We start from the raw sequence: 14617 nt of genomic DNA on the forward strand, positions 1-14617 counted from the left end.
ACAATGGAGGGGCGAACCAAGTCGTGAACCTCCAAGCGACCATCCAGCAGGCAGTGGCGGCGACACTGAACCAAGTGGCGGTGGGACTGCAAGGCCTAGCGCCCCCGCCTCAGGAAATAGAGGTGGAATCCCCGCGGAGGGTGGACGCCCAGGACGCAGCACGTGCCGCGAGGGACGCAGGGCGTCGCACTAGGAGCGGACCGGCCGAACGGAAACCTAGGCCCTCCCGCTCTGCCTTGGAACGGTTGGGACACGGGGCTCCCGCTCGGCAAAGGCCGGAGTCGCGTGCCGAGGGGTCCTCCGCTAGAGGCCCTCGCCGACACGAGGAAAGGGAAGCTGAGAGATCGCCCGTAGATAGGATGGGCGAGTCTCGTGCGCCGGCCCCGCGCCGACACGATGACGAGTCGGCTCTGCGTCGACACTCGGATGAGCGACGCTTCGTCGAACCGGCCCCGCGTCGGCACTCGGCGGAGCGACGCGATGAGCCGGCTCCGCGTCGGCACTCGGCGGGGCGACGCGATGAGCCGGCTCAGCGTCGGCACTCAGCAGGCGAACGACGCGTTAATGAGCAGGTTCCACACCGACACTTGGATGGACGAAGCGTCGAGGAACCAGCCCCACGACACAGGGAGGAGCGGCAGCCGGCTCCGCGCCGACACCTTGACGAGCCGGCCCTGGTCGAAAGGCTGTAGAGAAGGATCGAAGAGTTAGCAAGAAGGGTGGAGGCACGGGAACAGTCGCCGGAACCTGAGGTACGGATGGCAGCACCGTTCTCCCCAAGCATCATGGACGTACCCCTGCCGAGGGACTTCAGGTTACCTGCCATCAAGGCGTACACCGGAGCCACTGACCCCACGGGTCCACATGACTAGGTACAAGGCTGCCATGGTAATGATCGGGGCAGGGGACGCCATCATGTGCCGAGCGTTCTTGTCCACCCTGGATGGAACGGCCCAAGATTGGTTCAACACCATCCCGGACGGGTCGATCCAAAATTTTGGGGAGTTGTCGAAAAGCTTCCTAACATACTTCTCCGGTAGCATACAGCGTAAGAAACCATTCTCTCACCTCTGTGTAGTAAAGCAAGATAGAGGCGAGAGCCTCAAAGACTTCCTAATCAAGTGGAAAAAGGAGGTCAATAATGTCTACGATTTCGACTCCAAGGCGGCGATCCCGATATTCATCCATGCCCTGAGATCGGGGTATTTTCACAAGCAGCAAAACGCCCACCACCCCCGTTCTTACGAAGATTTGATGAGGACGGCTAGCCGCTATGCCGAGGCAGAGGACGTCGATAGGAAAAAGAAAGATGAGGAGGACGGCAGGAAGAATGGAAAACCTGGGAAAGCTGGTCCGCCCAGCCAAGCGCCACGTTCGAACCACCCGGCTGCAGGGAAAGGCCGGGACCATGAACGGCCTCGCCTGGTTCCCTTGCGTAACCTAACTCCGCTTACCCATCCCGTCAGTGTCATCCTAAAACAGGCTGAGGAGATGGGAATAGTCGAGTTCCCACCGGAATGCATGAAGGTCTCCCCAAAAGGGGACCAAGCAAAGTACTGCAGGTTCCATAGGCAACCCGGGCATGACACGGACGAATGTAATGTGCTAAAGAGACAGATAGAAGAACTCATCCAGCAGGGCTACTTCCGGCATTTTGTCAAGCGATCCAAGCAGCAGCAACAGCCGCAGCACGATCCATCTAAAAATCCACCAAAGAATGTCTGGAGGAAGGGGGATGGGGCCGAGCCATCCACCTCGAACGCCAAGAAAAGGGAGCACGACCAGATATCGGAGGAGGATGACAGCGAGAAGGAAACCGAGATGGCGCCCAGACGACAAAAGAAACACACCATACATTTCATCTACGGTGGACCAGCTGGCGGCGACACACCCACAGAGAGGAAGAAGTGGAGCAGGCAGCTGTACGTAGGAGAAGTGGTGAGTCTTCCCAAAGGGAAGAAGCAGAGGCGGGAGGCCATCACTTTCTCTGACGAGGACCTCCCCGAGGGCCCCTTACCCCATCGCGACGCACTAGTGATTAAGATGGACATTAACGATATGATCGTACATCGCATCTTGGTCGACACGGGAAGCTCGGTTAACGTAATGTACTACGACGCCTTCACCAAGTTGGGGCTACCTAGAGGTCAGCTCAAAGAGGTACGAACTCCATTGTCTGGGTTTACTGGGGATTCCGTGGAAACAGAAGGGTCGGTGACCCTGCCCGTGGAAATAGGCACGAGCCCCAACATTCGCAAGATGGACATGGAGTTCATCGTGGTAAGGCTCACTTGTGCGCACAACATCATACTGGGGAGGCCAGCACTAGAGGACCTCAAGGCCATAATATCAGTGGAACACTTATGCATGAAGTTCCCCACTCCGAATGGGATAGGGGTCGTCAGAGGTGACCGACGGGCAGCCCGTAGTTGCTACGTGAAGGCATGCAAGAAGATTGGCAGCAAGGACTTACAGGTCCACACGATCGCGGAGAAAATTTTCAAAGAAGAAGAGGCCTGGCCCCGCGCCGAGCCCGTGTCAGAGACAGAAGACATAGTTCTCGATCCCTCCAGACCAGACCGAGTGGTGAAGATCGGCACAGGCTTAAGCCCAGAGCTAAGGGCCCAAATAGTGGATGTAATTCGCCGCTCTCACACGGTGTTCGCATGGGGGCCAGAGGACATGCCGGGCATAGATCGGAGGATCATAACCCACAAGCTCGCGGTCGACCCCAGCGGAAAACCAGTGCATCAGCGAAAAAGGTATATGTCGGCAGAACGAAGAGAGTTCGTGAAAAAGGAGGTGACCGCATTACTCAACGTAGGGCACATCAAGGAAATTTACTACCCACAGTGGCTGAGCAACGTAGTCTTAGCTCCCAAAGGATCGACATGGAGGATGTGCGTGGACTACACGGACCTCAATAGGGCATGCCCTATGGACCGTTTTCCACTACCCAATATAGATCAATTGGTGGATGAGACGGCAGGATGTGAACTCATGAGCTTCATGGACGCCTTCCGTGGGTACCATCAGATATCCATGCATGAAGAGGACGCAGAGAAGACCGCCTTCACCACTCCCGAAGGGATATTCTGCTACTTGGTCATGCCGTTCGGATTGAAGAATGCCGGGGCCACATACACTCGCATGGTGGCAAAGCTATTCAAGTCAGTACTGGGACGAAACATGGAAGCGTACGTGGACGACATGATCGTCAAAAGTCGCAAGGCCACTTCCCATGCCGAGGATCTCAGCGAGGTATTTTCCATTATGAAAAAATTTAATTTGCGCTTGAACCCAAAAAAATGCACCTTCGCCGTTGATGGGGGCAAATTTTTGGGCTTCATGGTCACCAGGAACGGCATTGAGCCGAATCCAGAAAAAGTAAGGACTATCCTTGACATGGAGCCTCCGCGGTCCATAAAGGAAGTCCAGAGACTCAACGGGCGTCTGGCGGCCTTAGGCCGTTTTCTATCGAAATCGGCTGAACGTTCCCTCCCCTTCTTCCAAATCTTGAAAAAGAGCAAAGGGTTCGAGTGGACGTCAGACTGTCAAAAGGCCTTCGAAGAGTTGAAAAAATACTTGTTGTCCCCGCCCCTGCTTGCAAAGCCAGAGGCAGGTGAAACCCTAATTCTGTACTTGGGCGTGTCACAGGGTGCGATCAGCTCCGTGCTGGTCAAAGAAAAAGGAGGGACTCAGCGTCCCATCTACTACGTAAGCAAAGCCCTACACGACGCGGAGCTCCGGTACAGTGTGTTGGAAAAAACCGTATTTGCCATAGTCACCTCATCAAAAAGGTTAGCTCACTACTTCCAAGCTCACCCCATCCATGTACTTTCACATCAGCCGTTGGGAAGCTTCCTACGGAATACCAACAGTTCCGCCAGGATGGCACAGTGGGCCATGCACCTCAGTCAGTTTGACATAGATTTTAAACCGAGGCCCGCCATCAAAGGCCAAGCCCTCGCAGATTTTATAGTGGAATGCACCGCTCGGGAAGTGACGGACCAAGTGGAAACTGAAGATGGAGGGTGGTGGACTTTGTCCACAGACGGCTCTTCCAACAGCAAAGGCTGCGGCGGCGGCGTGGTGCTCGTCACTCCGGAGGGATTCCGCGCCTACTATGCCATCCGATTCCACTTCAAGTTGTCTAACAATGAGGCGGAGTACGAGGCCCTCCTCAATGGACTGCGATTGGCGGCGGGACTACGAGCTGAGAAGGTCCGAATTCGATGCGATTCCAAGCTGGTAGTCAGCCAGGTGTCCGGGGAGTATGAAGCCAACGAAGGAAGCATGCAGAAATACAGAGACGCGGTGTTGAGAACCTTGCGCGAGTTCGAGGGATATGAGATACACCAGGTACCGAGAGAACAGAACGCCGACGCCGACATGCTCTCAAAGCTAAGTACCGGAGTCCCCAGCCACATTAGGAAGATCGCTCGACTAGGAGACCTCGAGACTTCAAGTATTGACGTCTCGTGGGTCTTCCCTGTGCAGACTAGGGAGCCATGTTGGATTGATCATATCAAGCGATACAAGGCAGATGGCACCCTACCACGAGACGAGGCAGACGCCAAGGTAACGAAGTTACGGGCACCTAGCTACGTTGTCTCGGGCGATAAATTGTACAAACGCTCCTACAACGGCACGTTACTGAGGTGTCTATATCCAGATGAAACGAAGTTGGTGATAAAAGAAGTCCACGAGGGAGTATGCTCCGCGCATCAAGGGGCGTACACCATTGCGCGCCGCATCATGCTACAAGGGTATTTTTGGCCCAAAATGCTGAGGGATTGCGCCGAATATACAAAGCGATGTCCCAAGTGCCAAGAATTCCAAGCACTGCCGGGTCGACCTGCGACGAACTACACCCCGGTAAGCACCGCGATTCCTTTTTCAAGGTGGGGAATCGACCTGGTAGGGGCCCTTCCCACGGGGACTGGAAGCAGAAAGTACATCATCGTGGCCATTGACTATTTCACAAAATGGGTGGAGGCCGAGCCCCTGGCGAGCATCACTGCAGCAAGGTGCAAGAGGTTTGTCGAGAAAAACATCCTGTATCGCTTCGGTATCCCCCTCCAGGTAATCACAGACAATGGTCGTCAATTCGAGGCACGAGAATTTTCAGAATTCTTAGCAGGATGGAGCGTTAAGCATAGCCGGGTGGCGGTATCCTATCCTCAGGCGAATGGGCAAGTGGAGAATGCGAATAGAACCATCCTCGACGGCCTCAAGAAAAAGCTAGAAGTAGCCGGCGGAGCCTGGGTGGAGGAGCTTGATGGCATCCTCTGGGCCAATCACACGACACCAAGAAGGGCCACCGGAGAAACCCCGTTCGCGCTCGCCTATGGATTTGAAGCTCGGGCCCCGGTGGAAGTAATCATACCTAGTAGAAGGGTGGAGGAATTCGAGTCAGAACAAAACGAACTCCACCAAAGGGTGGATCTAAACTTCTTGGATGAAAAGAGAGAGGCGGCGTTCTGCAAGATGGAGAACTATGGTCGTTAACTAAAGTCCTACCACGACGCAAAAGTCCGACCCCGTTACTTCCAAGTCGGCGACCTTGTGCTACGAAGAAGGGAGGCCAGCCAACCCCTCGAAGGGGGAAAATTCGCAAAAAAGTGGGAGGGGCCTTACGTCGTGGAGGAAGTCGTTCGTCCAGGGACATACAAGTTAAGAACTACAGGGGGAAGAATGATCGATCGGGTATGGAACTCGGAACATTTGATCAAATATTTTCCTTAACAAATCTTGTAGTAGCAATCATACTTTCATGGTCCGTCCATGTTACTTAATAAAACAAGCTCGTCGTCATCTTTTACAAAAATTTTCCAAGTAATATCTCGTGCTCGTGGTCCGCCCACGTTAAAAAAAAAAAAAAAAAAAAAAAAAAAAAAAAAAAAAAAAAAAAAAACCCAAATGGCCGAGGTGGCCGAGGCGCACGCCTCGGCCAGGCATCGGCCACATGGCCGAGCCGCATGCCTCGGCCACGGGCCGAGACCGAGAAAAAAAAAAAAAAAAAAAAAAAAGACCAAGTGGCCGAGGTGGCCGAGGCGCACGCCTCGGCCACAGGCATCGGCCACGCCTCGGCCACTCGGCCGGGGCGCATGCCTCGGCCAAGTGGCCGAGCCGCATGCCTCGGCCACGGGCCGAGGCCGAGACCACAAAATGAAAAAAAAAAAAAATTATAACAACGTGATAATTCCGAAATAACCAGTTTATTTCGAATATTTTAAAAACAACAGCAAGTTGTCCAAACACAGAAACAAATTGTTCAACGACGAAGCTAGAAAGCAAGGGAAAATCTCAAGACTACAAGCTACTCATGATCTGAGAACTCCTCAATCATAATTTGATCAAGTGGAACATTGGCGACGTTGCTAGTATCAATGCCGTGAAACTCGTCCAATGAGTCCTCACGAGTGCCCGTAACATCATGTGTGGATTCATCCTCAGCATCAGGATCCGGATTCTTCTCTATTATAGGCAAGCCAAGGGACACGGGGTCAAAATTCGGAACCTTCTCCTTCAACATTGAAAAGAGCTCCTGTTGCTTCGTGTACCGCCCAATGCTGAAAGCCACATGTTCCTCGGCCTCCACCGCTTCTTGACCGGCCCCAGTTTTGAGGAATTCCTGGATGGCCTCAGGAGTAGTCATATAGCGCATCACGTCCTCTTTAAACTCGGCGGACTCCTTATAGACCTCCACAGCCCGGCCGAGGGCGTCGGCGTGGCCAGCACGGGTCCTCTCGTGGTCCTCCCGCTCCTTCACAATGGCAAGTTTAGCCGCTTCGTGCTCCTTCCTTAGGGCCTCAAGCTCGCCCTCCATCTTGCTTATAGCCTCCGCCCGAGCCAACAATGCTTGGTGTTCCTTCCTTAGCGCCCCGAGCTCGCCTTCCATCTTGCTCAAGGCCCCTTCCCGGATCGATAGCAGGTCCTTGAGGCTCTTGTTGTCCGCGTCCCTGATTTTAACATCCTCAATAAGCGAGTCCACCACCCGCCCTCATTGGGCATGAATGATCTGTCCCTCTAGTAGGGCCTGCAAGTAAACAAAGTAAGACACACGCCAGGGCAGAGAGGGAACATTAAGTATGAAAACACTAACCTCAAAACTGTGCCTAAGATAACGCTCTTGCAGCATGTTGACATCCATGGCTATAAGGTGTTCCACGTCCGCAGGAGGAGCGATACGGGCGGCATACTCAACCGCGTCAAGACTCTTGTTTATCAACGACGCTCCGGGTGGCACGTCCATTCCCAATCGGATCAAGTTGGTCCGGACACGCGAGCTAGACTCGTTGGAAGTATCTCCTTGCACCTCGGGGGGTTGAGGGGAAAAGGTAACGGCCGTAGGTGTGCGAGTCGGTGGAGGCCCCGTCACCCCCTCGTCAACCTTGGCTGAAGCAGGTGTACGCACCTTCTCAGTGACCTTTGTTGGGGTAGGCGTACGCTCAACGATCTTGGATGGGGTCCGCGCGATCTTGGATGGGGTCGGCGTGCGTGTTGGCGGAGGCGGCATCACCTCCGTGGCCTCGGCTTGACTCTTTTTTCCTTTCTCCACCTTGCTCTTCTTAGGAGGGGGATCCGGTCGCGACAAGTATCGGTTAGTTCTCAAAGATGAAGACATGGTACCTGCAGTAAAAAGAAGACAAGTTAGAGTTAGTAGTTGACGAATAAATGCCGAAGGATAACTGAAGAGTACCCGTGGGTGAAAGAACAGCTGGACGAGCCCTCACGAAGCCTAAGCCCGCGAGCTTCCACTCGGTAGTATAATCAGCTATCGATAGAAGACCATCTCCCAGTAAATCATCTACATCTCGGCGGAGGGAGGGACTCATGTCGAGAGTGGGAGGACAGCGTAAATGGGATCCCCACGTGAAACGAAAGGGAGACGGACAACCCACGAGAGTGACAGAGAAATATTTTGGTTTCCAATCCTTGTTATAAGTAGGACGGTCCTCAAAAAGTTTGAAGTGCGGCCTACTCGAAATCATGACGAATCCTTTACCCTCCTGAGAAGCCCTACCAACTATGAAAAAAGCCTGGAAGAGATCTAGCGTGGGTTCTATCCCTTTGTCCTTACATAGAGCAAGAAAGCCCGCAATTACTTGGTGACCATTGGGAACAAGCTGGCCGGGGGCTATCTCGTAGTGGTTCATAAACTCTACCACAAACCTATGGAGGGGAAACCGCAACCCAACTTGCAGCGACATAAGGTGGACCCCAAAATACTTATCTATGGGTGGATCGGTGATATTACCCCGAGGGTCAGGGGGGAGAGTCAGAACGTCAGGACTAAGGAGACCACTAATATCATCCCAATCCCGCCCCCCTAATTGAGGTCGTATGGACAAGATAAGGGACTTATCAAGAGCGGAGTATGAAGCCTTGCGTTTTTTCTTCCTTTTTTGTTGGGGCCCAGGTGTGGACGAGCCAACAGAAAACGGGATAGGGGGAAAATTATCAAGAGGGGAATCATCGCAAAGGTATTCTTCATCAAAATCAAGTTCTCCAATATCAATAAGAGGAGTGGCATCCATCATAAAGCAAAGACACTAACCTCACGATTACAAATAAGCTAGCAAGCCTCGGGTACGAAAGTACCTGTCAGGAACGAAGCATATCAGAAAAAAAAAAAAAAAAAAAAAAAAAAAAAAAAAAAAAAACGTGAAACGTGGCCGAGGCGCACGCCTCGGCCCCTGGTCGAGGCGACGCCTCAGCCATTGCGCCTTAAAAAACAAAAAAAAAAAAAAAAAAAAAAAAAAAAAAAAAAAAAAAAAAAAAAAAACAAACGTGAGGGCGCCTCGGCCAGATGGCTGAGGTCGTGCCTCAGCCACAGGCCGAGGCGACGCCTCGGCCAGATGGCTGAGGCCGTGCCTCAGCCACAGGCCGAGGCGACGCCTTTGCGCCTAGGAAAAAAAAAGTAATAAAAAAAAAAAAATAATAATAATAATAATAAATAAATAAATAAATGAGTATATATTTATATATATTAAATAAAATACGAAACAATAACGACAGCAAAGACTTACAGAGCTGTGGCAAGAAGTTGTTGCGAAAGTGCTCTCAAACTGCTCACAGACAGGGCTTTATATTGAAGAGGTGGTGGAGATAAAAAAGTAAAGAGAAGCAGGAAAGGATTTGGGAAGCTTGAATCAGTGATTTGGAATGCAAATTAGGGATTTGGAAAATAAAATCATATATTCTAAATCAAGCAGGATTCTGTGCAGGATCGAATAAAATCAACTTTACTCCCAAGTCAACCCAAACACATCCGTTGACTCAGGAGTAGGGGGGACTGGTGACAGGATAATAGGCTGGCACCCGACCGGGATCACAAATGGGCATGGACTCTTGACTCAACGTCACATGGGAACCCAACGGATAGAACTCCAACGGTCAGGAATTCCAACAGGTGCCACCTTTACTGGCATTGAAGACAGCATTGAGGCCCCCATTGATGAGAGAGACTTAAAGACCAGGCTCCTCATTTATGTCCGTGTTGTTACCGTTGGGACTCTAAGTATAAATAGGGATCTCCTCAGCTAGCAACGACACACTGTACTTTCTATACTAAGAACTAAAGCAATACCACTATTGTCTCTCTGACACATTGCTATTATATTATCGTTATTATTATTTACCGGTAACGTTATTACCGTCAGTATATAACACAGGTGGAAAAACTGCCATTTTCCTTTATTATTTATGTAAGGATTTTAAAGGGAGACAATAACATTTTTCATTTATTATATTTTCTGACCCAAGATAATCATGTGACAATTTGGTAGTAAAAGCACTAATTATCCATTATCCCACTTGATTTTTTTTTTTTTTAAATGGAATTAAGGCTAACCACTGATGCAGTTTTTCAAGCTATATTTAGAATTTTTTTTTTAATGTTTCAACTTAATAAATAATTTAATATAACATTGTATTTTTAAATTTAATAATAATATAGAAAATAAATGCTCAAGAACCAAACACGCCCCTTCAAGATCCTAAATAGTAAGTTTATTTTTAAAAAAAAATAAAAAAAATCAAAGAAATAACAACACGTTTGATTCCTAAAATAAATTTTGAAGAAAGACAAATATGCAATAAATAAAATATGAATTCATTTTATTGTTTGGTTCCTCAAAGGAATAAAATTAAGAAATTTTATTTGTGTCTGATTGGATTAAGGAATAAAAGTAAAATAATCATTCAAGAGCCAAAATTATTCTTTCCACTGATGTGTTTGTATATATATAAATTATGTGTATATATAAAATTTATGTTAACACACAATAATAATAATAATAATAATAATAATAATAATAATAATAATAATAATATATTATTATTATTATTATTATTATTATTATTATTATTATTAGGGAAAATTGTAATTATTTATGCCCTCACGAATATGTTAATTATCAATGTCACTCTTGAATTATTAGTAGTGTCAATGTATGTTGTCCCTCAATTTTCAAAATGTGACATATATTGTCCCTCCCCTAATAGGAAGAAATGAAAAAAATTATTGTCGGCGGAAGTAGAACAATCGAAGAAAGAAAAATTAAGGGAAAATTGTGATTTTCGAACAGGAAAAATAGCTAGTAACTGAATTTACACCACCAATAATTTAGGCGAGGGGCAATATATGTCACGCTTTGAAAATTGATGGACAACATTTACACTACTAATAACTCAGGGATTACATTGATAATTGGCATATTTGTGAGGGTATAAATTACAAATTTCCCTTAATAATAATAGTAATAATAATAATAATAATAACAACAACAATAATAATATTATTTATTTATTTATTTATTTATTTATTATTATTATTATTATTATTATTATTATTATTATTATTATTATTATTATTATTATTATTATTATTATTATTATTATTATTGTCATCGTCCCTGGGGAGTGGTTCTCATACGAAGAAGCAGAGGCAACTGTTAGCCGTAGCTCATGAACGCAAAGAAGAAGAACCAGCTTACGTAAAAAGACTATTTTGCTCTCATGAATAAAAAATTTAAAAAGGTTTAAGTTTTTCTAGCCAATTTCCACCGGTAATTTGGCCGGAAGGATCAAATATGCTAAAAAAAACATAGTTAAAGGACTAAATTGTTAATTTTAAAAGTCATGGAACGAAATTAACACCCCCCTATAGTCATAGGACCAAAAATGTAATTTGCTCATTTGTTAAATTAATAATAGTCCATGCATCCGGGACACTTACTAGTATATAGTTATACTACATAGACTCCCAAATCATACACCCTAAATTTTACTCTCTGATGTGACAAGTATTCATATGCTACTTTTTTTTATGTGGATCCCAATACAAGTGTCTACATCAAGATTTTGCGTGTGAGTGTAAAATTTAGAGGTCGAAAATGAGAGTACATGTAGTATTTTCTATATATATAACATTCTGTAATGGTATTTATGTCATTTCAATACTTATCCCATTTCTGACGAACCATTCGTGCTGTAAGGCTTTCGTCTGTCACTCAACTACCAACGTAGTGTTGAAAAAACGAGTTCTACTACATAGACTCCCAAAATTCTACTCCCTCATTTATACTTTCTGAGGTGGCAAATCAGAATTTGTTATTATCATCATGTGGGTCCACAGAAAAATGTTTACATCAAGATCATGTAAGAGAGAGTATAAGTTGAGAGTTTAAAATGAGAGTGCAACAAGTATTTTCCGTAAAAAACAGTGCAGATCCGTGGATGGAAAAACACTATAAAATTGCATGCATATTCTCCTCATAATCATCATCATCATAATCAACTATCTACCTTCATTGCTAGCTACCATGGCCTACTCAAAGCCTTTCTCTCTTCTCCCTTTGCTTTCCATTGCTTTCATCCTTGCACTGCACACACCCATGGCGGCTGCCCAACTCCGCCATTTCTGTGCAAACACTGCAACCTCCCCTCCCGACTCCCTCTACCGACAAAACTTAAACACACTTTTGGGTAACCTCTCCTCCAACACACCGCGCAACGGTTATAGTTCCGGCACCGCAGGTGAATGCACCGGAAAAGTCTACGGCCTGGCTCTCTGCCGTGGCGACGTCTCCACCGCAGACTGCAACTCTTGCGTAGCCGACGCCACAACCAGGATACGTGAACTCTGCCCCAACGACACTGGCGCCATCGTATGGTATGATGTGTATATTGTCAGGATTACACACTTACCACTAGTAATGAAAATATAATTTTATATTTTATACTGGGGTCACATTTTCGAGAAGCAGTCCGCTGGGCTTGACCTTTCTGGTCTCCGCCCAACAATTTTCCTAATCACCTAATGTTATACTTAGTCATTCGCCGCCGTCTACCCCGCCCAACAAAAACTTACCACGACGTACACCTGGTTTTGGACTTAGCCCTTCATCATCCTTGGCCTTGCCTAAAAGCTATAGCTAGTAGTCCAATTTTATTTTCTTATACTTATATGTAGTAGTGAGCATCAGGTTTGGATGACAATATGCTAGACTTAACTCTCCAAACCCTTACAAAACACACATACATATATAGCATAGGCAACTCAACTGGTCATAGGGGTGAAGTTTGGAAAGAATGACCAGGGTGAAGTTTGGAAAAAATGACCAGTGATCGAGTTTCATCAGCGGCAGTGTGGGAGCATCCTCTCAAAATGAGGGGCTCCTTGTGTACAGTAAGCAAAAGTTTAGCCTCGGTGGTTCAGTTGAGTTACTATAATTTACATCCTCTCAGATGCTCTGTCTGGACAGTAAACAAATGTCTAGCCTTTGTGGTTCATGATTTACATTCATGATTTACATCTACTCAGATGCTGTGTCAGGCCGTGGTGTAGGTCTTTGGCGTCGGGGATTCAATATTTAGGGAAGAAGAATATATATGTATGTATCTTTAATTTCACTTTCTGCCTAACATATATACATACATGTTAATTTGCCACATTTAGGTATGATAATTGTCTTCTCAAGTACTCGGAGGATGATTTCTTTGGGAAGATAGACAACGTGAATAAGGTATACTTGGTGAACCCGGTAGAAGCGGAGGATCCGAAGTCATTCATGCAGAATACGAAAGAGCTGTTGACCCGACTGGCGGCGAAGGCGGCGCTGCTGAAGAGCTCGTATGCGGTGGGAAAGATGGATATCGGGGGATCGATGACGCTGTACGGGTTGACTCAGTGCACCAGGGATCTCTCTGGCGAGGATTGTAAGAAGTGCCTCGACGACGCCATTGCAGAGCTTCCACAGTGCTGTGGTATTGCCAAATTGGGAGGGAGAGTTATCGAAGGGAGTTGCAATTTTCGATATGAAACTTTTCCTTTTTATAACGGTGCTTGAAATTAAATACAAGAAAGGAAAAAATGCTTCTTTAGTATGTTACAATATATGTTATCTGTATAAATAAAAAGGGCGCCCTATAAGAGCTGTCCCTAATATAATCAAGTCATCTGAGTCAGACTGGGTTATATTCTTAATCTTCACTTTTAATTTGGTCCTTTTTTGACCATTGTATTTTTACTTTTAATCAAAGAGTTTAAATCTATTGGATTTGATTTGATCTCTAATTATTGATAAGGTGCAGAGAGCATGTAATAATGTGATCAAAATACTTTTAACAAATTATATGTAGAGTTAATTACCAAAATGGTCCCTTGACTATAGCGAAATTACCAATTTGGTCCTTGACTATTTTTTTAACCAATTAAGTTCCTCAACTTTAAAAAATTTAACCAATTTGGTCCTCCGTTAGTTTGACCGTTAGTCAACGGTTAACTTGGGACCAAATTGGTAATTTTGCTATAGCCAAGGGACCATTTTGGTAATTAACTTTAGGGGTGGACAATTCGGTTTAGTTTTCTCGAATCGAACCGCACTGAACAGAACCGAAATAATATACCAAACAACCGAACGATATTGAATTTTTATATTAGACTTTGGATATAGACTATGTAAACATCATAACACATAATATAGAACTTTTGATAACAAACCATAAAGAAATCAAATAAAACATTTACGAGAGATACCCGTGAAAATATGAGCTGAACGACAGAGCAAGCAGTAAGGGACTTGGATTTACTTTTTATTTATTTATTTATTTATTTATTTATTATTATTATTATTATTATTATTATTATTATTATTATTATTATTATTAGTATTATATTTTTAAAAAAATCAAACTGTATTCGGTTCAATTCAATTTTTTACCGAACAATTCAAATTGGATCGGGTTTTTTATTGAACCGTTCGGTATACAAGAATTCAATATCGTTCGGTTGTTCGGTATATTACTTCGATTCGGTTCGGTACGGTTCGATTCGAGAAAACTAAACCGAATTGCCCACCCCTAAAGTTAATTACCAAAATGGTCCCTTGACTATAGAAAAATTACCAATTTGGTCCCAAGTTAACTGTTGACTAACGGTCAAACTAACGGAGGACCAAATTGGTTAAAATTTTTAAAGTTGAGGGACTTAATTGGTTAAAAAAATAGTCAAGGACCAAATTGGTAATTTCACTATAGTCAAGGGACCATTTTGGTAATTAACTCTTATATGTATATGTATGTGTGTGGGCATGTTCAAGTGATGAGA

The 14617-nt window shown here is 45.8% G+C and overlaps 2 protein-coding genes across 2 annotated transcripts; both read left to right on the forward strand.

The window, feature by feature from the left end:
• The first annotated feature begins 1821 nt into the window (after window positions 1–1821).
• On the forward strand, window positions 1822–5511 carry LOC109163402. Its single transcript, XM_019312145.1, has one exon. The coding sequence runs from the start codon at window positions 1822–1824 to the stop codon at window positions 5509–5511; it is 3690 nt and encodes a 1229-aa protein (XP_019167690.1).
• Window positions 5512–11815: 6304 nt separating this feature from the next.
• Window positions 11816–13592, forward strand: LOC109163440 (cysteine-rich repeat secretory protein 38-like). Its single transcript, XM_019312187.1, has 2 exons — window positions 11816–12181; window positions 12968–13592. The coding sequence occupies exons 1-2, from the start codon at window positions 11832–11834 to the stop codon at window positions 13356–13358; spliced, it is 741 nt and encodes a 246-aa protein (XP_019167732.1). The 5' UTR covers window positions 11816–11831; the 3' UTR covers window positions 13359–13592.
• The last annotated feature ends 1025 nt before the right edge of the window (window positions 13593–14617 follow it).

Source organism: Ipomoea nil, unplaced genomic scaffold (assembly GCF_001879475.1).
Source record: "Ipomoea nil cultivar Tokyo-kokei standard unplaced genomic scaffold, Asagao_1.1 scaffold3025, whole genome shotgun sequence".
NCBI classification, from domain to species: Eukaryota; Viridiplantae; Streptophyta; class Magnoliopsida; order Solanales; family Convolvulaceae; genus Ipomoea; species Ipomoea nil.

Bases quoted from the DNA above. Each gene is read 5' to 3' on its own strand.
- LOC109163402 (XM_019312145.1), top strand. From the start codon at position 1,822: ATGGCGCCCAGACGACAAAAGAAACACACCATACATTTCATCTACGGT.
- LOC109163440 (XM_019312187.1), top strand. From the start codon at position 11,832: ATGGCCTACTCAAAGCCTTTCTCTCTTCTCCCTTTGCTTTCCATTGCT. The intron at 12,182-12,967 runs GTATGATGTGTA...TGCCACATTTAG, and splicing joins GACACTGGCGCCATCGTATG to GTATGATAATTGTCTTCTCA.